This window comes from Musa acuminata, chromosome BXJ2-3 (assembly GCF_036884655.1).
Source record: "Musa acuminata AAA Group cultivar baxijiao chromosome BXJ2-3, Cavendish_Baxijiao_AAA, whole genome shotgun sequence".
Taxonomy (NCBI): domain Eukaryota; kingdom Viridiplantae; phylum Streptophyta; class Magnoliopsida; order Zingiberales; family Musaceae; genus Musa; species Musa acuminata.
In genome coordinates this window covers 33,036,869-33,064,586 of record NC_088340.1, presented here as the reverse complement: position 1 = coordinate 33,064,586, position 27,718 = coordinate 33,036,869, and the positions used below count along the sequence as shown (strand labels likewise).

The 27,718-nt window shown below is 40.5% G+C and overlaps 3 protein-coding genes across 4 annotated transcripts; all 3 read right to left on the bottom strand.

Annotated features, from left to right (window-relative positions):
• Positions 1-987: 987 nt before the first annotated feature.
• On the bottom strand, positions 988-2,551 carry LOC135607767 (TLC domain-containing protein At5g14285-like). Its single transcript, XM_065099814.1, has one exon. The coding sequence runs from the start codon at positions 1,880-1,882 to the stop codon at positions 1,145-1,147; it is 738 nt and encodes a 245-aa protein (XP_064955886.1). The 5' UTR covers positions 1,883-2,551; the 3' UTR covers positions 988-1,144.
• A 1,811-nt stretch (positions 2,552-4,362) lies between these two features.
• Positions 4,363-21,536, bottom strand: LOC135607766 (3-oxoacyl-[acyl-carrier-protein] reductase 4-like). The gene is made up of 11 exons (XM_065099813.1): positions 21,222-21,536; positions 16,651-16,793; positions 9,667-9,720; positions 8,821-8,901; positions 8,694-8,739; positions 8,532-8,626; positions 8,408-8,440; positions 5,516-5,650; positions 5,338-5,431; positions 4,877-4,959; positions 4,363-4,615 (listed from the first exon to the last, which is right to left on the bottom strand). The coding sequence occupies exons 1-11, from the start codon at positions 21,397-21,399 to the stop codon at positions 4,583-4,585; spliced, it is 975 nt and encodes a 324-aa protein (XP_064955885.1). The 5' UTR covers positions 21,400-21,536; the 3' UTR covers positions 4,363-4,582.
• Positions 21,537-22,834: 1,298 nt separating this feature from the next.
• On the bottom strand, positions 22,835-24,601 carry LOC135607765 (uncharacterized). 2 transcript variants are annotated; one of them, XM_065099812.1, is made up of 3 exons: positions 23,386-24,601; positions 23,158-23,274; positions 22,835-23,063 (listed from the first exon to the last, which is right to left on the bottom strand). In XM_065099812.1, the coding sequence occupies exon 1, from the start codon at positions 24,357-24,359 to the stop codon at positions 23,469-23,471; it is 891 nt and encodes a 296-aa protein (XP_064955884.1). In that variant the 5' UTR covers positions 24,360-24,601; the 3' UTR covers positions 22,835-23,063; positions 23,158-23,274; positions 23,386-23,468. The 2 variants fall into 2 exon arrangements, with proteins under 2 accessions (XP_064955884.1, XP_064955883.1); XM_065099811.1 differs by having other exon boundaries at positions 22,835-23,274.
• Between the last annotated feature and the right edge of the window lie 3,117 nt (positions 24,602-27,718).

The window sequence follows — 27,718 nt, the reverse complement described above, 5'->3', positions numbered from 1 at the left end:
GCTCCTAAAGGCCAAATGGGTTGTTATCTCACTAAATCATTAATGTATCATCATAACAGGGTCTGTTCAGCTATGTTTATGGTGGTACTCACTTAAGAACAGCAATTAGCACATAAAAAAGGTCTAATTTTTGCAAAACATAGTGTCAGTAATTTTGTGATACATTCTTAAATAGGAATGGAAAAAAAGAATGATAGAGCTATTCAAACAAGTGCAAGGAAGCAAGAAGTCAATTTAGCTCTAAAAAGCACAATCAGGAAGGAAACTCTTGCAAAAACACATTATTGGGAAGTTCATCATATATCAAAAGAGTAAGCACTAGAAGACAGCGATTAATTTAACAATGTGATACAAGGTTCTACATGTTTTGTTTGATGCTCAGAGACAAGGAGGTATAACAATGTGCATATCCGGGAAAATGAGAAACTATTTGATGATAATCTCATTAAAACAGTGAAGACTTGGTAATCTTGGGAGTTCATGGTCCAATAATATTGGGACTCGTGTCAAAGGTTGTGTGCTCTGAACGAATAAGTTAGGAAGGTGATGTCACAATATTCAAATTTAAATGAAAGAAAAGGCTTCTTTCGGATACTCATTAGAAACTTCATTTTTTAATTTCAGCGAGCTACAAATCTGACAAATCACCACTTCAATTAGAAAGCCACACACCAACCATTGTTTTCCTAAATACACTCCATTCCAGAAAGCTACTACTCTTACATACAAAAAATAAGCACATCTTCACCAACCAATTCTAAACATGGAAAAGATTCCACGGTAATACCAAAAAAGCAATGAGACATATAGTTTTCTTACCTGAGTCGATAACACATACCACCAAACAAAACCATCAACTCTTGCATTAAGGCAATGAAACTACTTTCGTGTATAGAGCTAAATGTTATGCCATCGATAAATGTCAATTAACAACTGGATAAAAAAAAAATTGAGTAACATTCAAAAGCACAACTGACTGCTAAATAGTTCCAGCAAGTAGAAACTTTGCAATTATGATCTATATTAATGTTCATTTTAATCTAAAGTGAGCAGATATGCATTATATCATCAACCATAAAATTAACTGTTCTCTCAAGGCATATACCGGTCTTGGTTGCCAATATATTAGATTGATAGCATACAATTAGCTATCTTTTTTCTCTACATTCTCGTCTTTAAAGAATTGCAACCACAAGTTAGATATCCACATGATGCTGACCAAAATTGCACCACCAACCACCACGATCCACGCAGCAGAAACCCAGATCGGAATGACATTGCTGGCTTTTCCACTCAAATAGTATGCACTCATCTTGCAGAAGAACACCGGCCCAATGAACCCCCTCATGATCGTATACAAGCCATAGAAGGGAGGAGACAAATTCTTATGTATTCTTGCAGCAATGGGCAAATCTGCCTTCCTTAACCCAGCAAGCGTCCACACGTTCTGGCATGCACTGGTGACCTCGGCTAGCACAAGAAGAACCAGAATAGAAAATGCACCATGGACAACAAGGTAACGGCAGGTGACGAACACGAAGAGTGTTGCCAGGTGGTGGGCGATAAAGAGATAGTCTCCGGGAATTAAGATCAAGTAGTGCAGGAGATCAACAGTGAAGTAGCCAATGCTGAAGTCGAGAACGAGGTTCTGGAAATTGGTATTGGGCGAGGCAAATCCTCGAACAGGTTGGTTCAGGATTGCGGCAACAGCCAAGAACACCGCCGGGGAACCATGGAACAAGGAGATGAAGCAACTAGATGCATCCGGGCGATACTTTGGATTCCAGTTGCGGAAGATCACGAAGTAACCGAGCAGATATGTCACAGAAAACGCTGCAAAGATATGGGGAAGTAGCCAACACGCAGGCATCATAATCTCCATGGCCAACCAACCAAAAAAAAGAGGGACAAAGTTTCGATTTTTCTCTTAAAATCGAACCTTGGGCGACGCAATCAATTAAGAAGGCTCCAAGTCGAAATCTTTCCGAGATCAAGCAGTAGCCGCGATCCAGAAACAGTCTCTTTTCTCATATTTCCCGAGAACAATCAATGAAAAGACGTCTTTAATCTCGAGAACAAAAGGACCCACAAAAAAGGCGAGAACTTTCCGAATAGAATAACTTGGAAACCGAGAAAGACCAAAGCTTTCGACGCAGCGCGGAGGAAAATCAAAGCTATGGCGTCTTTTATCTCCAGAATAAAAGGATCCACAAAAAAAGCGAAAACTTTCCCGATCGAACAACTTGGGAATCGTTAAAGGCCAAACCTTTCGACGCGCAATGCGTAGGAACCGAGCTTTCCACCGACAAAGAAACCCACAGAGGAGGTGGTCGAAAGGAAGAAAGCAAAAGCAGAGATGGCACCTAGGTCCCCAAAAGCGTCACCTCTGACGCACCGAGGGGTGGGGATAGATTGGGGTTAGGGTATCGTGACGCGCCCACCGACGAACGGCACCGATCCGAGGGCAAACCCTCAAGAAGCCTCAGCAATAAACAACAAACGAAGGCATGCAGCAATTTCCATGTGCTCCGCTCCTTTTGAGATCGCCGAAATAGGACTGAGGAAGAGATGCTACAAAGCGGGGTGCGTGTATCAACGCGTGACCCGAACCGATGAACGGTAGAGATTTCTTAGAGTCAATGCAGTTATGATCGTCATGTGATGCTTCAGGCATTGAAGAATATTCCATAAGAATAAGTATGTATATACGCATATTCTTACGGTATTTTCTTGTAAGATTTAATTGAATGAGAGATATTGATGCTTCCTTTTCTTCGACTTTTGTTACCGCAAAGGATATCAAATTTATGGACCACAAATGTCAAATATAAATGATTATGTTACTTAATTTGTAGCAATTAGATGGCAATTCAATTGGTATTATTTGGTATTATATATATATATATATATATTTCAAATCGATTTGGGTTTGAGTGTTAGTTAATATTTTAATCGATGTCAATACTCTTCCATAAAATCTTTATGATGGTAAGTAAGAATATTAAAGATTTTTAAAATTTAATCAACATACAAAAATTAAAAATTACATACTCATTTTTAACTCAAAACTAATCAATATTAATCTTCGTTAGAAATGATTAAGTTAAGTTTTTTTGGATGAAAATTAATAGAAATGATATCAAATAGTCAATCTTAATTTTGAGAATATAATAAATATTAAATTATGAATGATTAGTAGGTTGAGGGTGGCTTTTTCTAAGTAAATGATGAAAAAGATGAGACTCGAACCCAAAACCAACCATTAATAAGTGGGTTGGTTACATTACTGATCGTTAGGAGATGAAGTAAGGTGAAGAGTGACAAATAGTCAACTTATCAAACACACAAAAGTCAACCAAATTCAGATCCCAAGAAGTCATGTGATCTTTTGACGAAGGAAGCATCAAGTCAATGAAGAGGAATTATAGCTAGATACAGATTCTTCCCTTGTGGAGACGGTTGGGCTGACTTCCTTTCCTCTTACATTTTTCTTCACAGAGAAATTGTTTGACTGACATCCAGAAAGAAGTAGTTCATTGGAGAGACATGTTTGATACTGTTATAAATTTATTCGTACAATAATTTCCTGTAAATATGTTTATGTATATATAATATATACAGATGATATCTTTGTGATATATATGGGTCTCAATCTCTAACACAATGTAAGATAAAATAACATCTCCCTACCAGGGAAGGCTAAGTTACTAGTCTCCATCATTTTAGGTCAACTGCGTGCATCAACTTTTGTCAAGTGTTGTGCTCTGCTGATGATAACATAAACACATAGATAAACACATAGTGAGATGATCTCAAATTTCTTGCTATGGTGAATCCATTAATCCTTGATTAATAGATAAACACATAGGGTTGGTTATTTTCTAGTAACCCACCATTCAATAATATGAAATATATAGCAAGTCTTGCAACTATCTCATAACAGTTCAAGCTTGGAGTTCACTGCAACTAAACTCATATCTCAATCTCTTATCATTCATAACATTCAAAATAATAGTTCACTTAATATTCATAGAATTAGCTGTCCCACACAGAAAAAGGATGCATGCATTTTATCCCAGATGAAAATTCATGCAGAGCATCTGACTATGATTTCACTTCCTTATGATGGACATGAAGTTCCTCTTGCCTGGCTATTTTAAACAAAGCAAATAATCAATCATATGCACTTATCCTGATAAATTCTTAGACAGTAGACCAAATGCAGCCATGCCATTGAATGACAAACACTAAGAATTTTCATCTGGAACTGGAACTTTTTTTACTGACAAGGCCTGCCCACCAGGAATTCAATTCAAGTCCCAGATTAGCATATCATACTGTTGATCAGCATAGGGTGCAAAATGTCAGAAAATTTTTAGTTCTTATTTGTAGGCAGTCTCTCTCAAAAAACTTTTATAGAAAGCAAAAAAAAAAACAAGAAAAAGGGGGGAAATATCCTGGCAAGAGAACAACATAGATGAATTTGTTGCAATATTTCCCAAAATCTGAAGTTAATAGTAAACATCACATCGGCAAATGAAGATTCTTTTAACACAAACTATAATAACGAGTGCCTCCACGTTTACATCACCATTCCACCATCGATGGTAAAGACCTGCATCATATTACCATAACTATTCTTAGACAAGCAAATGAGGCTAAACCAAAGCAGGTAAACTGAGATATCACTTAACCAGCCTGCACAAGGAAAAAGCAAATTAAGTTGCAAATAGATTTCGTTTGTGAATTCACAATTTTTGGTTAACTGCCATAAGCGATCATGCTTTCATGAATTTAAATCCAAACCGTTGGCAGAGAATCCATCAAGAATCACTTGTCCAACACTTCAAATGACATGACGATACTTAATTATTACCTGCCCGGTAATGTAACTGGATGCAGGATTAAGGGCCAAGAATTCCACCAGGCCAGCAACTTCTTCTGGTTGGCCATACCTCCCTGAAAAGACATTTTAAAAAATAACAAACTTTTTATTTTATTTCTTGACATGTTGCAAAGTTTTAGAGAACCGCAGATTATGAAAAAGAACAGTAAAAAATGCCTATTGCTGAAACCAATGTTTTCTGAAGCAGGAGAGCTAATTGAAAGGCAAAATAGAAGATTTAGATGCTGGTCTTCAGTCTTATCAAAATAGTTAATCAGTTGTGGTATACAAGTTAGGCAAAGTTCTTCAAACACAGTTACAATGACAAATATGGATCAACAGTTAATTATGATGTCAAGTATAGTATGACACATTTCCACATCAAAACATATCTAACAATGGTGACATTTCAAGTGGTTGGGGCATGAAACAATAGTTGTGCTTAGACTTACCTAATGGAATGATCTCCAGAATTTTCTTCTCAATATCTTCTCCAAGTTTAGCAGTCATATCAGACGCAATGAAACCAGGAGCAACAGCGTTAACCTGGGGCAAACAAGATTGCATATTTTAAACAAGAACCAAAGAATTGGCTTAGCTGCAAATTTGACATCAAAAGGAAAAACTTACATTAATATTTCTGCTTGCATACTCTTTCGCAACGGTCTTGGTAAAACCAATCACCCCTGCCTTTGCAGCACTATAATTAGCTTGTCCAGCATTCCCCACTAGGCCAACAACAGATGCTATGTTGATGATCCTCCCCTGTTTAGAAACACTAGTAAGATGTAAGTGCTGTTCAAAGAATGATCTCTACATGTTGAAACAAATTGATTACTTGACTAGTCACCAATCAGATCCTCAAACATATCAATCCTCTAAACTATATCTACCATTACAAAAGAACACTGATTAGTAACATAAGAAGCACAAATAATCAATCTTACAGACATCATAATAAAGTTATTAGCAGCAGCTCAGGATAGCTGGCAAACTTCAAATTGTAGATTTTCAGGTATTAGACCTGTGCCTGTTCCGTACAGGGATGGTATGAGGCTGGGTACATGCCAGCATACTGACAGATGATACATCGGTTCGTGTTGTGAAACAATTCCTTTTGTTTTTTAGATTTGAACATTACAATATGTTGGGAGGCACATGCTGTGGTCCATGCTACCGACCCAACAGGCCATATGTACCAGTTCATGCAAAACACAAAACCATGATTTTCACCATCCATCCTCATGTCCCACTCTAATTCAAGCATACAAAGCCCAAACAAAGTAGTCATCTATAGTAAAAAGTAGTAGCAACTTATATTTTGAATAACAAACAAAAATCAAGGACAAGAAATGTAACACCCCTGATTAGTCCCACATCGAAAGTGGGCAATATTAAAATTGACTTATAAGGGTCTGATGAGTGTACTATTATCAACTTCAGCTTAAACATTTTGGTCAGTGGTTTAGACCAAACGAAGTTGATAAGCTAGTTAGCCCATCAGGCTCGGGTCATGATATTTGGTATCAGAACCGACCTAGCATTTGGGCATGGTGAGGGGGCTTGATTAGGAAAGGGCTACCCGTAGACGAAGTCAGAGGACTCGTCACGACGTGGGGCCACCATTGGGCTACGCCTCACATGCACTATGCTAGGATCTGATTTGGGTTATGTTGGGTCTTGACGAGGACGTCAAGCCTTTAAGTGAGATGATTGTAACACCCTTGATTAGTCCCACATCGAAAGTGGGCAATATTAAGATTGACTTATAAGGGTCTGATGAATGTACTATTATTAACTTCAGCTTAAGCATTTTGGTCAGTGGTTTAGACCAAACGAAGTTGATAGGCTAGTTAGCCCATCAGGCTCAGGTCATGATATTTGGTATCAGAGCCAACCCTAGCATTTGGGCATGGTAAGGGGGCTCGATTAGGAAAGGGCTACCCGTAGACAGAGTCAGAGGACTCGTCACGGCGTTGAGCCACCATTGGGCTACGCCTCACATGCACTATGCTAGGGTCTGATCTGGGTTATGTTGGCTCTTGACGAGAACGTCAAGCCCTTAAGTGGGGGTGATTGTAACACTCATGATTAGTCCCACATCGAAAGTGGGCAATATTAAGATTGACTTATAAGGGTCTGATGAGTGTACAAATATCAACTTCAGCTTAAGCATTTTGGTCAGTGATTTAGACCAAACGAAGTTGATAGGCTAGTTAGCCCATCAGGCTCGGGTCATGATATTTGGTATCAGAGCCGACCTAACATTTGGGCATGGTGAGGGGGCTTGATTAGAAAAGGGCTACACGGAGTCAGAGGACTCGTCACGACGTGGAGCCACTATTGGGCTACGCCTCACATGCACTATGCTAGAGTCTGATCTAGGTTATGTTGGGTCTTGACGAGGACGTCAAGCCTTTAAGTGGGGGTGATTGTAACACCCCTAATTAGTCCCATATCAAAAGTGGACAATATTAAGATTGACTTATAAGGGTCTGATGAGTGTACTACTATCAACTTCAGCTTAAGTATTTTGGTCAGTGGTTTAGACCAAACGAAGTTGATAGGCTAGTTAGCCCATCAGGCTCGGGTCATGATAAGAAATGCATCCCAGAAAATATACTAACAGTATATTTCATTAGAAAACCGGTGAAGGTCACTTTAGTTCCACAAGTTTCCACGTAAATAGGAAAAGAGAAGATTTCGATAAGAAATGCATCCCAAAAAATATACTAACAGTATATTTCATTAGAAAACCGGTGAAGGTCACTTTAGTTCCACAAGTTTCCACGTAAATAGGAAAAGAGAAGATTTCTAGAACAAACAGCCTGTGACATTACAACCAAAAGGATGCATATTTTATTAAGAGAAAAAAAACAGATTTAGAAGGAAGCAGCACAAGAAAGATGGCAAACAAGTGCAAGTCCAGAAATACTTGATACCCAATCTTCACTAGATTAAACCATGACAATATGATTCTTAAGAAGCACTGCTCGAGATTAATAATAGATTATTATAATTATAGACATTTTACACACTATTTAATGCACCTCAAGGGCTTTTAATATAAAGCATGATGTAACTTGTTTTAAAGAAAAAAACTGGAACCTTTTACCCTCTTAAATAAAAATTGAATTCTTGTAAAGAAATTGAAGTGTTGATATTGTGTTCCATGAAAATAAGTAATCAATGCTTTTTATTAAGCTGAAATAGAGGGTTATAACATATGATATATCAAATGAAATAGCCAATCTTCCATGCAACTCCATCAAATCAGATAGTGACTTTACATAGTGTATATTGTAATTCCAACTAGTAACATCCAAAAGCATTATTCCAGTCAATTACCTAAGGTTACTGTATATTTCAATAATATGCCATGCATCAATAAGAAATTATTTATTATAGTGTGTTTGGTAAATTGAGCCAGCAGACTACCCGAATATAGTTCTTTCAGCTTCCCAAACTAGTTAAAACCATAGCTAATAACTAAACCTAGAGAAAAAAAAATGAAGGCAGTACCTTTTTCTTCTTCAACATGATCTTTGCTGCTGCCTGCAGGAAAATTTATTACACTTATGGTGAATTAAATAACTCAAGAATCAAAACTTAAAAAGACTACCATATAAGGTGTGAAAATGCACACCTGTGTGCAAAGGAAAACACCAGTAAGATTCAGATCAATGACTTCCTGCCACTGTGTTTTTTTCATTCTCATCAACAGTGTGTCTCTTGTGATTCCTGAAAACAGTCTCGATTAGAAAACTTCATGAGGATGTAAACTAAGGAGAAGTGAAATCCAAATAACCTGCATTGTTAACTAAAATGTCAACTGTGCCCCATGCATCGACTGCCTGGAAGAATCACATATGCCATGAAATAAGCCAGTGATTAAATCTAGAGAATTCAAATATATTCAATGTTTTCTGACTGACAGTTTTGATCATAGTTTCCACATCGGCTTCTTTTGAAACATCTCCACCAAAAGTAATGGCCTGACCACCAAATGCCTCGATCTGAAAAGGTATGTAAATGAAATATCAAAATGCAACATTTTGAATCTGACTATAGTCCAATAGTTGTTGAGACAAACCACCACAGTGAGAGTTCCAGCAAACCACCAAAAATCATTTCTTAGTTGCACTATGTCACAAAAGTTACATGAGTTACAACTTTGAAGACATTGCCCTCATTCCTTTAGAATCATGCATCAAAATCATTGTTCTATCTCCTTGGAGGAATAAATTCCGTTATGTGATTATCAATGTCACTTATGGGTTTAAATACTCATCCTTACGAACTATGCTGACTGGTTGCTCCTGGTACACCATGCACCAATTGTACCAACATATACTGAATTAAACACTTGTGGTATTTCTTAATTCTTGGAGTATTATAGTGGTATGTGGTCTGTATTGGTGTTCAAATCTTGGTTTTCACTTATGACATCACACTGACATTTCCAAGCTTCATCTAACAAGAAAAAGAAAAAGGAAAATTTTCTTGTTGAATAACCTATATGTTAATAATATAAATAAAGTATTACATGACAAAGTTGAAATGTTTTTTGAAGGAAAAAATATTTACCAAATTCTTAGGAAAAAACATTGTTCCTTGCAACAAAGCAGCAAAAAAACATGTTTAAATAGAAGGAGGAAATTGAAAAATCACAGTTCAATCATATTGTAACATTTTTCCTGAGAATGAATATGTAAACAGACCTTAAAATGTGTTAAATTAAATGAAAAATAAAATGTAAATGTTAAGTGCAGTCAATTTACTTCTTTGGAGACTTCTTCAGCTTCCTTCGATGATCTTGCATAATTCACAAGAACCTGAATCCAGTAAAAAACTATAAGCTAAAGGATTTCAGAAAGCTTTTTAAGATTAGAACTACAATATGCATTATTTATGTGGAATAAACCATTCACAACGTTATGTGAAACCCATTAGATGGCCGAATTTGATTGAAAGATAAAGTGATTTCTGCACTTGGATAAAAAAGTAACAGCTAAAGTCTACTGGAAATGATAACCTGCAACAAGCATTATCTTATGTAGCTTTTCAAGCTAATAAGCTCAGAAACCATGACCGAAATCTTAAAGCATAAAAGATGTATCTATTAGAACTCTAAAATGAAAAATAAATTCTACATCTAAATCTATACTTGGTACCAAGGTATGCAATACAGTACCATACCGGTGTTTCGAGGTTGGCTCGGTACGGTACGGTACCGGTGTACCGAGCTGTCACGGACTTAGCTGGTTTTGCCTAAGTCGTGCGGCACCTTTGTGTGTCCGTCCGTAAAGGTCAGCCTCCCATGGTCCTTTAGGACCCACAAAAAAGAGAACAGGATCAGGAAAACACCTCACTCGGGATCCACAAGCAAACATCTCCGAAAACACTTCATAGACAATGCAAATTACAAACAGACTTTACAAGCTCTGAACAGTTGCACAACAAAGGGTAAAATGGTCCATTACAGACCGAAAATCTCTCACACGTGTCCACATGACACAACCTTTATTTACAAGCCTAAAGCGACCACCAACCTAACTAAAATGAGACTATTAAGCCTTCGGCCGTCCCTCTACATGTTATACAAAGCATGAACATACCAAAAGACACGGACATACATAAGCATTACATCAAACATCCTGTTTAGAAGTTTGTCCGTGACATTCTTCCCCACTTATTCCTTCGACGTCCTCGTTGAAGCCTTTGCCGACACTGCAACTCCTCGCCTTTGCTGAGTCTTCAATCTTCTACTCCAGCTACAATGCGCCTCTTGGCTCCCAGCTGCTCTCTGCTGCTGTTTTTGAGTAGTCGAACCTTTGATCCGTCATGCTGCTTCAACTCGCCAATGACTCTGACTCTAGTGTGGGGTTGGCTGAGTTGTGTTAATCCCTGTTGATTCCTGCGGATCCTCCAGATAAAGGAAAAGGTCATCCTTACTGCGCCAGTCTCTCAAATGCCTCATGCTGCTTGAACTGGGTGGATACTTGTTGGAGCTTTAACGAGCATCGTCTCGCAAACTTCTGAAGTTTTGGGTCCTTCCTCCACAAAATTTGCTCATTGACTCTTCTTTCACTTAGTTGTCACATCCAAGTAGGTTCGCATCACTTCCACTTTCGATTGGCATTTCGTTGGGAAATGAAGTGGACAATCTACTCTCAGTAACACTGATCACCGTTGGTGAGAATTTGACAACTATTGTCTTCCATTATCTTCGAAGGGTCTTTGAACATATGCAGAGCTCCTCTGCTGGATAGATAAGAGAATTGGGGTACTCGGTTTCGCCCATTCTCTTAAGAGTTGAGAAGGCAAAGGTTACTTGACTTCGCCCGCCTCCTCGAGGTTGTACTCCATGCATCGAGCTGGTTACTGGCCTTCGCCTGCTCTTTGCTCACACTTCTGAAGCACTTGAAGTGTTTGCACTCCTTGCGTTGAGTTAGCTACTGTGATTCACCTTCTCAATGCCATCGAACTTCTGGAATGCAGGAAGTTTTCACCCCAACTTGGAGTAATTCTCTAATAGATTTGGTCGCCTTTGGGATTGTACCGTCTTCTCCATCAACCCTACCGCCTACTCCCTTGAGTAGCGAAGGTATAGCACCGCGTACTGCCTACTTCGTTCCTTGGTCGTGCACTCTTGCATGACCCGAAGTCCTTCACTTTCGGCTATCTTGATGAGAAACTCATTGACACCTATCTTACGAAGTTCCTTGGTCTCTGCCCTTCAGCCTTGTCTCGGTACTTGGAGTTTGCCTCTGCATGCTCCACCTCCTCGGCCCCTTTCATGACCAAGCGCTCTCCCTCCATGAGAGTAAGAGATCAATGACTTTCACCGAAGTCCCGCCTCTGCGGTACCATGGAGCTGCCATGCCCATGGCACTACTATCCGTCGCCTCGCATCTACATCCCTTTTCTTCACAATCAGTAGATATGCCTCTGTGGTACTCCTCCGAGTCCACCTACATTCTAACTGATGCTTGATTTTGGGTAGCTAAGTCCCTCTGGACTCGTCGTCGCTTCCTCGCCCCTTTCGACCCCCCGCTTCAACACCTCTGTGTTCTCCAAGCAGCTCCCTTTGGTCGATGGAAAGACAGACTGTAACTCCCATGCATGGCCTCTGCCATCACGTTGTAAGGTTTGCACCAATTCTGTTCTCCTTAGCTTCCTTGGTAGCAACATTCGCTTACTCGACCTTGTTCTCTGACTTGTCGGGCTCCCTTAAGCGAATATGAGCTCTGGAGCAGTCCAACTCTCCAGTTGCTTCGATAATACCTCTGCATGATCAAGTCCCTCCCATGGGACTCACTGGTACTTACATTCGAACTTTTCCCTTGGTGGAACCCAGCCCCCATATGCTGATGACCAAGGTTTTCATCCGGTGCAACCTTCGATGCACGCACGGAAGACCCGCCTCTGCGGTACTAATGCCTTCACTCCTTGAATCCATAGCCCTTCTTGTCGTCGTGTTGTTCACCGAAGTGGAGCTTCCAGTAGCTCCCGATCATACCTCCGTATGATCTAGTCCCTCACGGGACTAGGTTGTGTGTATCGTATTGCCACGAACTGTTCCACCACGATCCGCTGCACCATGTCGCCTCCTGGTGACATCTCTATTGCATTCTGATCCTTGTGGGATGAACTCGAATTGTGAACCCTTCATGTGTGGCCTCTGCCAATACATCGTAGGGTCTCTTCCACCTTCGATTTTGTTCACTCCTTTGGCAATCGACCTTCATCCACCCACTCTTGGGTCACACCTAGATGAAGCACCGCCCTATGACAGTCCGTCGCCTAGTAGCTCCCGAAGTCCCCCGACTTCGCTGCAATTAGTGCACCATTGTCTGAATCCTGAGCCTCTAACCCTACCAACACAATCTTCGCTGCGCACCGCTTCCTTTATAGCAACTTGAATGGCAACACTATGGCATATTCTTCAAGAGTACCCGCCTCTGCGTCCTCTTGCCCCGTGCTAAGGCCTTCTGAACCCAACTTCGTCTCCGCAAATTGAGTGGCCTTAGTTCCTCCATCAAATGCTCCTCCGAGATAAGGTGCATGTGCCCAGAAGCTCCCTTCGTCTTTGGCACCATGCAAGATGAGTCCGCTCCGTCAGAATGAATGACCCATGGAACAACATGATCCTGCTCTTGCCTCTGCAAGAGTTCATGTCCTTGACCTCTATCCAAGGAAAGCACTATGCCTCCACTCCATGTTCCATCTTCTATACTGGCTCCCTTCATGCAGCTTGGTTACTTCGCAAGTTACACCCAAGTTGCTCCGCTCCTCGTTTTTGCATTGAGTTGATGGTGGCCCTCGCGCCCACTATTCCACGGTCGGCCCTCCCTTGAGTCCGATCTCCATATCGACTCCAAGTGTGCCTTCATTTGTGTTGCTTTGGGTCGCTCCCCCACTTGATCTCGCAATGCATCCACCAATGCATTCTCTCAAGCGAGATCATGCGACGACTCCTCACCGCTTGCTCAGTTCATTGAGCTTTGTGGAGTTGTTGTTTGTTGAAGTACTCCTCCTCAACTTGTGAGGTCCGTCCCACATGATTCTCCCTCTGGAGAGCCGGGACTTATCCCTCCTGGATAACTATCCTGTTGGAGCAACATCTCTCTTCGTTTCGGAGACCACCATCCCCTTGAACTACTCCGATCTGCTGAACAAACTGTGCATTGTTCTGCCTCCTGCAAACACACTTGCTAGATTGCGACTCCACGTCAATACAGCCCCCGCTGCACCACTCAAGGCATAGCAACATGCTGAACTCGTTGCACACTTCAGCCTCCTACGGACGTATCCTTCACATGCCGAAGAGAAAGTTTCAATGCTCCATGGCGCCGAGTTTCGATCGCCTTGGGATGGCCGCGAACATTCCATCGTCCGCATACAAGCCCATGCCTGAGTACCGAATTCTTTGAGTTAGCAATTCCCCTCACCTCTGTGAGCTTTGCACAACTCTTTCGGTCGCTGAGCAACTCATTCCACCTTGGATGGTCTCATCCTTTACCAAGCGCCTCGCTTGCCTTGAGCACCATCAAGTATGGTTGTCAACGTTGAGTCGTAGCTCAAACTCAGCCATCCCAACCTTTGTGCGCTCCGCATTCTTCCAAGCTTGTCTGTTCTCGTGGTGCCTCTTGCGCGAAGGGTTGGCCATTCCTCTGAATACCAATCTCAGATGCCCGCTCATCCGAGCGACTCCTTTTCCCTACATCTCCATGCTCGTTTTCCCCCAAACAGTCGCGCGTGTGCTGACTGCCCTCAACGCAGCCCCGCTAGGTCCCCCACGTTTGCATGCTAAGTGTTTCTATGAGTGCTTGTCCCGCTCTGATACCATCCGTCACGGTCTTAGCTGGTTTTGCCTAAGTCGTGCGGCACCCTTGCGTGTCCGTCCGCAAAGGTCAGCCTCCCCGAAGCCTCCCATGGTCCTTTAGGACCCACAAAAGAGAGAACGGGATCAGGAAAACGCCTCACTCGGGATCCACAAGCAAACATCTCCGAAAACACTTCATAGACAATGCAAATTACAAACAGACTTTACAAGCTCTGAACAGTTGCACAACAAAGGGTAAAATGGTCCATTACAGACCGAAAATCTCTCACACGTATCCACATGACACAACCTTTATTACAAGCCTAAAGCGGCCACCAACCTAACTAAAATGAGACTATTAAGCCTTCGGTCGTCCCTCTACATGCTGTACAAAGCATGAACATACCAAAAGACACGGACATACATAAGCATTACATCAAACATCCTGTTTAGAAGTTTGTCCGTGACAGAGCGGTACACCAGGGCATACCGAGCGGTATACCCTGGTGTACCAAATAATTTTATATATTTTCTTTTATTACTGTAGCACTGTAGCATCGCTACAGTGTAATATTGTAGCACTGTAGCGGTACCGGGCGGTCCGCGTACCGGTATACCATCGGATCGGTACGTACCGCCCGTACCGGACGGTACTATTCGGTACTGCATACCATGCTTGGTACCATACCCAGAGTAATACCCACCTATGGTTGGTTCTCCAGTGAGAGTAGCAGGGTACAATATGCATGGTTCAATATTTCAAACACCATTATACAATATGCAATGGCTCTATATGCGGGCAATGCAGAACACGCTGAAACACACTGCAATCCCCTTTACGTCACTTTACACAATGTTCAATCAATATAACTTGCAAAAGTTCCAAGCCACGGTCCCTTGCAGCCAAAATTTCTCCAAAGGGCATATAAACAACTTTGAGAATTATCATGAACTTCATTCCTATAGCTGAATTGTTCATACACCCCCATCCAATCCACACAATTTATCAGGGATGTAATCCAAGAACATCCTGATAACATATATTCTCCTATCCTGGCTACACTAGTATCATAGTAAAATCCATAATATAATGGTTTTGAAAAGGATTTTAAATTTTTAATAAGAATTTCATCTTTGTATTCAGACATGGTTATGACATGCCAACACAGGGCCCATATTGATATGCCTAGAGATAACAGGTTTATGGTGTCAGCACAGACTAAAAAAAGCACAATGAGATTTTGTTATTTTCAGACTTAAATGAGACCATTTAGTTCATCCGTCTGAAAATCAGTGTGCTTCAAACCCTCCTTAAAACATGTATTTTATCCCCCTTCTCACACATTCCACTCTAAGAAAAGGCATCCCTGATTGCGACCCGGGCACCTTCCAAGCATTACTGTCAATAACAACATCCATCGATAATTTCCATTCATCAAGAAGAGGAGTGACACAAAATAAGTTCTACTTCTCTTGGTTTTTACCTGTTGGTAGTTCTTTCTAAGTGACAGTTTGTGAGTCTGTGACAGAGCATATGCTGATGATGGTCACATCCACCATCAAATTACAAAAGGTGGGCTAATAGAATTCCCGGGCTTAACCTTGGCAACTAAAACTCATATAATCAAAAGAACAAGAAAACATGCAAGACAGGGTGCAAGAGAGAATGTTTTATACATTTAAATATCTCACCAAGTCAGAATCCCAGGTATATGAACTTTTATAGGCAGTGTGGACAGGGAGCGGGGGAAAGGGGAAAGCCAACTGAGAGAGAAAGATAGGGCAGAATTCTCCTAACTCTGTGCTTGAATTCCCAGGACTTGCAAGGAGTGTCAGCAGATTATGGGTTAAACCTGTGTCTCCTGTAAGTCACATCTTTTCTATCTTTGTTTTACGTCTAAAAAGATGTTTTTCAGAAAATATATAAATTCTTTAGAATGTTTAACAAATGCTTATAATGTCAGTTAAAAATGTATAAATAAACTAAAAGGCCCAGAATACAAATTCTGCATAATTTCAATAAATTTAAACTTGTCAAACTAGCATATCACAAAAGAAAATGTCCATTGATCATGTGGAGCAAAGTTGAAATACATCTTGCAAATGAAAATTCACAAAATAAAATAAAAAATCACAAAATGGCCAATCCTGATTACTGCTCTTAAGCCCTAGGCTAATAATGATCCTCATTAGTTTTACGGAAATTAAGTTTGTGGTTGACAACAATGGTTTCCATGTCTAGCGCAAGGCATATGAGAAGACGGCTGATTGGTTGCATGAATTTGTAGGCAGAGATATTTCAAGGAATTAAGTGGCCTCATTAACATTGAGAAGGGGTAGAACCAAAAGAGAATAAAATCATGGTTCATCTTCTATTACAAAAGAGCATAGTACGTGTGGTCTTATTTCTATCATGAGATATAATATATCAACTGACCTTGCAACCAGCCTTGCCCAGTGTTAGGGCTATCGCTTTTCCTATACCTCTAGAAGCTCCAGTGATGATGACAACAGGTGCTTCCACTTTTTGAGCTTCAACAGTAATCGCTTGCTCAACAGCTGCAACATGAGTCCTTACACCTGTATATGCCATTATCGAATGGACCAAAGATAAACATGGCCAGTTCCACAAAAAACCAAAGATACTTGGGACAGAATTTTTTTAAAAAAATAACTATATTTACATGCTAACAAACATTCAAGACAAGTAAAAATGAAAAATCAATGCTAATAATGAATTTATTCATAGGTGCAGTTTTGGATGCTACAATGCTATTAACAATTATGTGAGTGTTTGATGATAACAGCAAATACATACATAGCTAAAGTGGAGGAACACAACATATATACAGCATTTTAATGAATAGTGGAAATTTAAACATGTGCCAAGCACATCATTATAGATTGGCAGACATTTTAACTTACACAACCATTATAATTGGGAGCTCAGGCAACAACGACCTATATTGCCAAAATCTTCAAAATGATCTCCAGTCATAAACTACACATATTATGAACATCTTCACAAAATAAAGATGAAAAATGACTTGCATATGCATGTCATGGATGTGTGGAAGCCTATAAAGAAACCCTCACATAATTAATTAAGTGGATTTCTAAAAATGAAAGAAGGTACATTGATGCAATCAATAATATGGATAATGAAGATTTTTTTAAGTGTAGGAGTTATACAAGGTGTACTATTAAGTTTTACAACGAGGACCCTATAGTGATATACTGCATTGAAAATGGATTTTGTTAGGCATATCACTAAAAATGGATGAACCAGGCAAATTTGAGATAAAGTCTCACTGTGTATAGCAGTTGAAATGGATGGATCAAATTTGTAAGTTACTTATTCACATACATTTTAGCCTGTCTTTGCCAAGTTACTCATTCTTACCACATTTCAAGATGGTGTTAGCTAACTAAGTTGGTAAAGATCTTCACCTCTAATAAAAACATCCTTGGTTCAAAACCTATCTTTACCAATTTATTTATCATCAAAAGTATAAATAAAAGTATTAGTTGTTTTTGACCTATACTTTTCAGCCTCTCAACGATATACTAGCACCATAGAAAGGTTAAGAGACCTCCTCTCAGGGTAGCAAACCATGAAGAAGATGTCACATCCTGAATTTATAAAAAGAATAATAATTCATTAATTTATTATTCATAATTTACATAATAAACTCCCTCCTTTTCTTTTCATTCGTTTTTGAATTCAAATTATTGTCTTTACAGTAGTAAATATTCTATTAGCTAGAAAAATAACATCTTCTTCATAGGGTCACAAGTCTCTTCCACCCAAACTTTATATTTATTACACAATAGTAGATTATTCTGAAAATAAATATAAAATAAAAACACATCAGCAACCACACATGCTGGTAGGAACCTTAGAAAAATCATAAAAATAATCTTCAATATTCATGAAATATAAACAAATATCAATAATTCAATATGAAAATATATATATTCATCATAAAACTTATGCATCAGAAAAATGATGATAATTTCTTGCATAATAAACAAAATCATGCATCAGCCACATGCAACACATACATAATAACAAAGGCATACATCACTCAATGGTGCACTCTCCCAACAGCGGATGGAGAGGCATATTCCACGGGATGGATTCCTCCCAACAGCGGATGGAGTGGTATCCCTCACCCGCCCAAGTGGGGACACGTTCCTCCCAACAGCGGATGGAGGAACCGTCTAACCATCACGTTTGACAGCCCGCTAATCTCCGAAGGGAATCGCCATACCTACCCTCGGTAGGGATACATAAACATCCATGATCATTCATTTACACTTAATCAATCACTCACGCATACATCAAGAAATTAATATGATTAGATATTATGAGAGACCATACTTGATGTAAATATACTAGACTATGTTCATTGGTGGCTCCGCATTATGATGGGCCCGTAGCTCCTTTCATAGGTTGCACTCCCAATATGAACTACTAGTCTAGTCACATCTACTATATGATACTTATCATATCAATATCATAAACATAGAAAACCAATAATCATTTTCAAACGACACCTTCAATTAAAACATTTAAATTCATCATATCATAAAAGCATTAAACATCAATATCTCAATAGTCCTCAATCAATCAAAACCCTAATTGGAATAGTTCAATTGACTTAAACCAAACTCAATTCGATTATGATCTAACGGAATCAATATCAAATCCTTATCGAACCGATCTGAAATCACCCTAGACTGGTCTAATTTAGATTTAATTGATCTCGATTAGGTCAAATAGGTTTGAACTAATCGAGTTAGTCTGGAATCACCCTAAATCGACTTTAAATGATTAAACCTGTTTGATTTAGTCAATTAATGAGATCAAACCAATAGAGAGGGAGGAAATTAGACTATGTCGTACAATGCTAACCCAAACCGAACTAACCCACCCGAGTCTTGGACGGCTCACATACACTGCATATACCTATTCCACATATACTGCATATACCTGTTCCAAATACTAGGTTGAGTTGAGGTACGATGGGCTATATAGAAGGAGCGACGATATGTCTAATGCAAATTGCGTAGCTGGGCAAGCTTAGCTTCATGAACTAGGCTAAGCCTCACTTATAAGTTGGGCTGAGCCTTATCATTTGAACTAGGCCTTGTTTGGCTCACGAGTTGGTCCTAGACGTATGAGTTGGGATCGTATCTAACCACATGGATTGGGTCGTACCTAGCTACATGAGCTAGCTAATGCGTGACTATATGGTTGAGTCATACCTTACCATATGAGTTGGGTCATACACGGCCACATGTACTGGATCGTACCTAGCCACATGAGTTGGCCCATGCCTAGCCACATGGTTGGGTCGTACCTTACCACATGGGCTGAGTCATACATGGCCACATAGACTAGATTGTACCTAGCCACATGGGTTGGGTCATGCCTGGCCACATGGGTTGGGTCGTACCTTGTCATATGGGCTGGCTCTTATCTGGGCACATAGGTTGGGTCATGCCGAGTCATATGGGCTAGGTTGTACTTGGTCACATGTGCTAGGTTGTACATGACCACATGGGTTAAGTCAATTCGATATGATCGATCAACTTGATTCAAGTCAGACCCCAATTAGACTCATCTTATCAAATTAGATTTCAACATTTAAAATTATTAAAGAATGAGTCAAATCCATTAATCAAAACTTTAAATTCATAATCTTAAATTTAAAACTAATTAAATTCACACATAATTCTTGAAACATAAATATATCTAATTAAATAAATTAAAACTATTATGCTAATCCAAAAATAAGAATTTTAATAACTAAATCAATATTAAAATTTACTTAAACTTAAGAGATCAGTATTAATCAAATAATCATTCTAACATCACAAAATGATTATCTTTATTTATTAATCATGAATTTCGAAATTAAAATATCATTATGCATAAAAAATTATAACAATCTCAACATCAAGATTTCAAAATATAAACCAAGATTTCAAAATATAAATCAAAACTAGTTAAAGAGAAAGGATCCTACCTCTTTTCGATTAACCCTTCCTCGATATCATCTCCCCAAGAAATCCTCTCCTCAATTCTCTCATTGTTAGGCTTAGTGAAGAATGAGGGAGGAATAGCCCTCTTATATAGGAAAAGATGAGATCTCCCCGAAAGATAAATAATAATTTAATTTAATTTTTAATTTATTTCACTTTTGCTTTTACACACAAAGAAAGTAATATAATATTCATTTCTTATAGTTCACATACAAAAATAGAATGTAAACTATTTACTTCCTAAATATCAAATCACTCATTAGGAAATAAATCGATTAATAATTTAATTGATTAGTAGAATTCCTAACTTATTCGTATGATTAAGGAAATCAAATTTAATTATTTCCTTAACTATAGTACACAGATATAGAAGTTAATAATAAAGTAATATATCATTCATAATAATTAATTTATGTGAATGGAGAAATTATCGGTGATTACAGAAGATGTTAAAGAACTTACCACCTGTAGTAAGATCATAATCCAAATTACTCAGTCGTAATACGAGATAGGAGATCAAATGCAACTAGTTACTCACACAACTAGGTTGAAAATATGCTTGTTACTGATACAATCGAGCAACAGACATGCATAACACGGTCAGACATGAGTGGTTTTGTTTGTCCAACATGCAGGAACGTCATCGTACCAACTTCGAGCACAGATCAACAAACTTGAACCATGATAAATTAAAAATCAATGAAACCTTTTCATGTTCCTAGCACCACTAGTAAGAAAGAGATTCTTTAATGCCGCTTTGCAGAGAGTTGTTTGAAAGATGGAGTTCTTCGATCGATTAGTCTAATATTGACTAAACAGAGCTTTTCTCCTCCAATCAACATCCGAAACTCAAACTTACCATTTTGCTGCAACTAACGAGAATTCGAGAGCCAAGAAACAACCTGAAATGCAAAACCCAAGGACGAAGAGTAAGTACCAAGCAAAAGAAACAGTTACCGGAGATGTAGGCAGCACCATCGGATCTGAATCCGGAGCTCAGGACCGAGGACCTGGCGATAAGTCCGCATCCGACGGCGGGGGAGAAGCTCTGCAGTGGCAGCGACCTCCGGGGAGTTGCGAATTTGGCCGGGATCGAAGAAGGGCGGGTAAAGGCGATGCGAGGTGCCGCTGCCATTACGGTTCTGGAGAGGCGCAGAAGGGTCGAAGAGGATGGTAGATCGGAGCAGCAGGTCGGAATGGCCGCCGGAGGAGGGGGAGAAAGTGAACTAAATAGGACGAGATTTGGAGGTTCTTTGGAAGCTCCGTAAGAGTGGGGACGGTGGGTGGAATAACCAAAGCAGAAAGCTGTGTGATTTGATCTGCACCGTTATTTGGTCCATCCAGGGAAGTGGACGGTTCGTGTGTTTTCTGTGCTTTATGATTCGTCCCAATATTTGATCTGGACCGTTGTTTGGCCCATTAGCGAAGGCGGACGCCTCAGGTTTTTCCTGTGCTTTGTGAGTTGTGCTGATGCTGATGCTTTCGGTCTCGGCCGTTGTTTGGTCTCTGTCGGATTAGAACGCCAAAACCAGTCTTTTTCCCCCGAAATGAGCACATCAATTTAACAATAATAATATTATTAATTTGTTACCATTAATTAGCATTAAATCAATTCAAAAAAAAAACCAATATGCATTCTTCTATCTCAAGATACAAAGTCATTAGAATTTCTTTTACTAATCAGTTTATTACGTCTCAAATATATCTCATATGCAAATATTCCAATGACTTTCTCTCATCCGTTGATAGATGATCCGATGTAAAATTACTGAGAATATTTTATTAAAATTTTTACCCTTTTTAATTTTTTATATATTTTATCAAATTTTACGATAAATGATTAGATATTTGATTTACTTGTCATCTGTCCGAGAGTCATCGATTATGAAAGTAGTAACGAGCAGTGTTCCAATCCTAGATGAATGAGACCACGATACATCACTATATTTGAGTGTGGAGGTAGTTTATTTATTATTTATAAATATGTTAATTTGCTGCTCTTTGTGAAAATTGTTCGAGTATATTAATTATTTTAGAAGCATTAAATGATTGTCCGACATATGATTGGCTCCGAATAGATTGGTATTCACGTATTTACTTTTATATTTATCGGCCATGCGTTTTGGATTTGAGATTTAATAATGTTATATATATATATATAAAGAAAACACGTAGCAATAAACAATCAATCATGAAATCGTAATTGAACAATAATTATGAAATAATGACTGTCGAGTCAATTTCTTTGTGCGAGATCGAATTTATAGCCACTTTGGTGCTGGACGTCCTGGGAACTGTTATTGTTTGACTTGGAGACCCACCGAGAACCATTGTCGACGTCATGGGAATTGTTCCTGTTTGACTTGTAGACCAAAGGAGAGTCATGCATCGTCATCGCTTACGTGCGATGCCGGTATCAGTAGATGATGAGAGTTGATCGGAGTACAAGCAAGCCTGGATAGGATAACTCAATTAATCGGACCGAGATGGATCAATGTTTCGTAACCGAGGACACCTGTTCTCTGTATTGCTAGAGCTATAGTTATGATCGATGGTCAACATGTGTTACATAACCTAAGCCCTCGGTCAATATCCAATTATCCTGTAGATCGTATTACATGTTGAAATGTGATGGTCCTTTCAGTAATAATATAGAGAATGCATGAACTCCTTCTTGCTCCTTTTGTCATCGGTGTCTTCCCTTCCCTTTCATAAGCTTTGCCGCATCCTCTGCTTGTGTCGCTTTCTCTCGCTTCTGCTTCTCCCTCCTGTTTTTGACCCTCAAATCTGTGTGCTCTCCTGGTTCAAGCAAACAAATAGCCGCAGCAGCACGTAAAATGGAGTGATCACGTTTTGCCCCACGTAAATCCACACAAGCATCAAAGAATAGTACCCATGACATCAGATTCTCGTCCTTGTGACGTTGATTTCAAAACCCATGGACTGGTTTTGAGTCGTTGATCGCAAACTTGGTTTAGGTACAGTCGTCTTCTTTCTATTTAATGTGATGCTATGTGGAGGAAACAGGGATTAGCTGGTTCAGTTCCGGAATAGATGAAGCAGAAGATAGTCGCAGGAGGAAGAACACAACGATATGAGGTTTTGGTAGCAGTTGATGTACCTGTATTTGTCACCGTAGATAAGCCGTACATATACCAGAACTATTTACATACATTCTTCTTCCCTTCCGCACTCCACCGTCTCTTACAAGCTCAGGCTTAGCGCCGCTTTGACGTCGAGCCTCCACGCGCAGCCGCCGCTGTCCAGCCTCCACACGTCACACGGCGCCGCCAGCGGCGAGGACGAGGTCCTCTCCTTCCCCGGCCTGACGCGCACCCGGCACGTGAATGCCCGGCACGCCGCCGCTGCCGGCACTAACCCGCCCGTCACCAGTTCCACCTTCACCTCCTCCGCCTGCTCCTCCCCCTCCTCCCTTCCCATCACCATCCGCCGGTACGCCTCGTTGGTCCACATCACTCGGTCCCACCCGTCCGACACGAACCCGGGGCTCTCGTCCAACGCCAGCGCTGCCGTCACTGCCTCGTCGCTCCTCCATGGGACCTCCTCCTCCCGCCACGAGTCCGTCACGCATGCCACCGTCACCCACGACCCCAACGCCACCACCGCTCCTCCCACCTGCTTCTGCCCCATCCACGGTGGAACCACCCGCGGCAACGCCGCCGCATCAGGAGTAATGGGGCTCGAAGACTTCCTCGGCGACTCCGCCAGCTCGCACTGCCTCTCCGGCGTTTCCGGCATCAATGGCAGCGTCACGATCATCGACGAGGCCGTCGTCGTCGAAGACGACTTCTCTTCGTCGTTGATTGACGACGACGACCCCGCAGTCACATCGACCTTCCCGGTCTTCCTCCCCCTCCCGCCGCCGCTAGGGTTGGCGGATCCTTTCCTTTTTGGCCTCCTTGCCGCGGCCCGCGTCTCAGCGGGAACGGGTGAGATCTTCGGGGAACCGGCGGGGAAGGTAGGCTTGGGGGCGATCGGACGGTACCTGAGCATGATCTGCCCCACCTTCCACGCGACGTCGGCGTCCCGGCCTCCGCCGTACATGGCGATGCAACAACCGCCTCTCCTCTCCATCTCCACCCTTTTGCTTCAAATAAGAGCTACCGAGAGATGAAGTCGGGAGAAGGAGCCTTAAATAGCGGGGCGAGTGGTCGACGCGTGTCCTCCCGAGCGACGTGGAGCGATGGCATCTCGCGCTGCGATTGGGGGAGGCGGACAGGTGGCGGGCGACGAGGGGGACGTCACGTGAAGGCACAGTGTAGGGGATAACGAAGGCGGGCGGTGTCGGAGAGCGATGAGGGTACGAGACCAATGGGATGGCGCAGAGTGTCGCACGCCGGAAGGGGGCACACGGGCCGGTGGAGAGAAGAAAGGACGAGGGAGGCGAAGGGGTAGGTTCGAGAGAGGGGACACGTGGCCAGATCACAGGGGGATAGAGACGAACCAAGCGAAGCGAAGTCGGGGTTGGTTGGTTGTTGCTATTATGGGCATCGCCATGGGGACGGAGGAGGACACGTGGAGCGAGCCGAGGGCGACGTGGGTCTAACGAAGGACAGATGACGTTATTATGCGTCGCGGATGGGACCCACCTGGCGGCGTCGTGATTGGTGGATGTGGACCCATTTCTTGATTCCAATCTCGGGGCCGGTACGCCGGACGGGGACGACACGATTAAGATAAATGTTTTCCGTACTTCCTTTCCACGTTTCCGATGATTCGTTGTAGTGGGGTCCGCTTGGTGAGACGCGAGAAGGTGATGGTGATTGTTTGGGTACGCAAGACAGTAACCACGGGACCCACGAGAACTCATTCACACAAGTAACACGGAGGCCCATCCGGCCTGATGGCGAACGCCACCGTTGAACCAACGTGTCGACCGTCGGTTGGTCGACGTGGGGGGATCAGACGTGATTTGATGATCGGCCGCTTTCAGCCGACGATCTCGTTCCCCACGGCTACAAAGCCGGTGACATCTTCTCCGTCGACGTAGGAATGACGGCTGATGGGTGATGAGGACCGATTTAGAGGAAGTATGGAGCCAATTCAGATCATTTACTTTGATTAACATCAAGCACAAACCTGAATCTTTAAGGATTAGAATAGAACAAATTAACTTTTAATCTTGAGAGCTAAGTATGAGATGAATCCAAGTTGAGTTAGCAAGTAGCTCCATGGAGGAACAAAACAGATTCTTTTGATCGTCGAGTTGCAATCGATTTGGACTCGCTTTGGTTTTTGCTTACGGGCCAAGTTTGAGTCTACTCTTAAGGATAGTTAATTTGGTTAGGACTTAATTGTGGTGTATCTATTTGTTATTAGATGTGTTAAATGCTTGGTTTAGTTTCAACCTGAGGTCATTAGAACCTATAATAATATAAGGATTAAGGCTACTTAAACCACAAGAAGGACACAAGTATTTATTGCTCAAGAGAGGCTTGAAGAAGACTTGGATCCAAGAAAAAAAAAGGATTTAATTGCTTATAAACAAAAATAGATTTAATTTAATACATAGATAGAAAAGGGACATATGATTTGCTTATTTTAAAAAGGATTACAAATTTTTGCTCACCTTGACTTTTTTTTTTTTTTTCTCCCAATCAAGTTGGAACATTTATATAAGAGATTAAGTATAATATATGCTGATTAAGATAAACTAAAACTCATTTCAAAATGAATAATTTGTTTATATTTATTATATAAAAATAATGAAGCTGGATATATTATACGAGACGTAAAACGTTTTGAAACAATAGTTATCGAAGCAAGATTGGATTTTGAGTTGATCAAATCTTAATCGATGGGTTTAACTAGTCGGATTATAGATTTAGTAATTTTTAAAATATATAAATAATATTATAAAAATAATGTATACAATACAGTGAAAGAGAATGTCAGAAAAGAGTTTTCATCTTTTCTTCTTTATAATAAAAAAAACTTAATTATCCAAAAAAATTAAATATGTTTGACAATAAATAAAATTGAAGGATATTTCAATCTATTTAAGATTCAAAAAAATCTAATTAATGGATCAAATGGATTAAGAACTTAGTTCTTTGATTTTTATACCTGATTCATCAATCCAATTCAAATTTTAGGAGTATAATGGTAAGATACTCAAGTCAATAATAATAAAATAAAAGAGAATGATTTATATAAGCAACTTTGTGTTGGTACTTCAACATCTTTAGGCCAGGATCAACATTTTCCAAATTGAAACAACTCATATGGTCAAGCTTCATCATTCTTGGGGTCCCTTTTGTTGACTAGTTCATGTCCTTGAGCTCTCCAGCTATACACTTCCAGCAAGGCAAATGGATAAAGCCACCTGATCCAAATTAAAACCTTCATTGTGAAGACTCCAATTGTTTATGGGTGTCAGCCAGCCCACACAATGATTGCTGTGTCATTGCTATAGTCCAAATATTTAGTGTCTTCTAATCTCTGGTTATGACATAATGGGATCACCAAATCATGGTGGGTTGATTAAAGAAAGAGGTGATGGATAACAAACACATTATGCATCCATCGTTGATTGTGTACTGGTTTCACTGTCTCATCATTTCATGGGGTCCCCAAACCAACACAGTCTACTGTTCCTCTTTTCATCCCTGCTCAGCTTTTGCATTGCAAGTCACATGAAGCCTTCAGTCTCATGGGCACAAGGTAGAAGTGAGAGCTGAGCCAATGCTACGAAGAAGAGTGTGGAAGCTGAAAACCCTTGAAAGATGCTCCACCACCAGCAAATTCTGAGCTCAATTGGCTTCTTTACTCACTGGCATATTGTGCTTCATCATGGAAAAGAGATATATTCTCTGATGTATTATTCTGTGCCTTTTCTGTTAAAGAGTACTGTGTTCTTAGTCCTCTTTGAATGATAAATCTCATCTTGTTAACCAATCTTTTTGTAATTGTTTTGTGAACAGGGATGTAATGTTTTCAATTCTGCCATTACTGCATCTAATTTAAAGCTTTGCATCTTGCATCAGCTTAATTCACAAGCTTCCACAAATGCAGACTAATAATGCACTTCAGGATACAGCTTCAACACCTGTTTCTGCAAACCTGGAGGATCCACAAGCAATATTATTGGTGCATTTAATGTTCTTGTACAGGTAGCTGATGGTGATGGCACAGTGCCTCTGTGAGCTTCATGTGCAGCTCACTTGGAATTTTTGTGCATGGCATTACTTTTTGCCAAACAGGCAATGGGGACTCTCTGTGTGTATGAAGTATTCCCAATGATTACCGGGAAAACCAACCATTTGATGCTGCTGGATCTGACTTGCATTGGCTTATCTGCACTCACCTGACAACCTAAGACACTGTTTTCTGTGTATAATTTCATATCAGGAATGCTGAGAAGCTTTGCAGACCAAACACATGCCCCCTTCATAAATATTATTGTTATCATCATCATCATCATCATCAAGAAA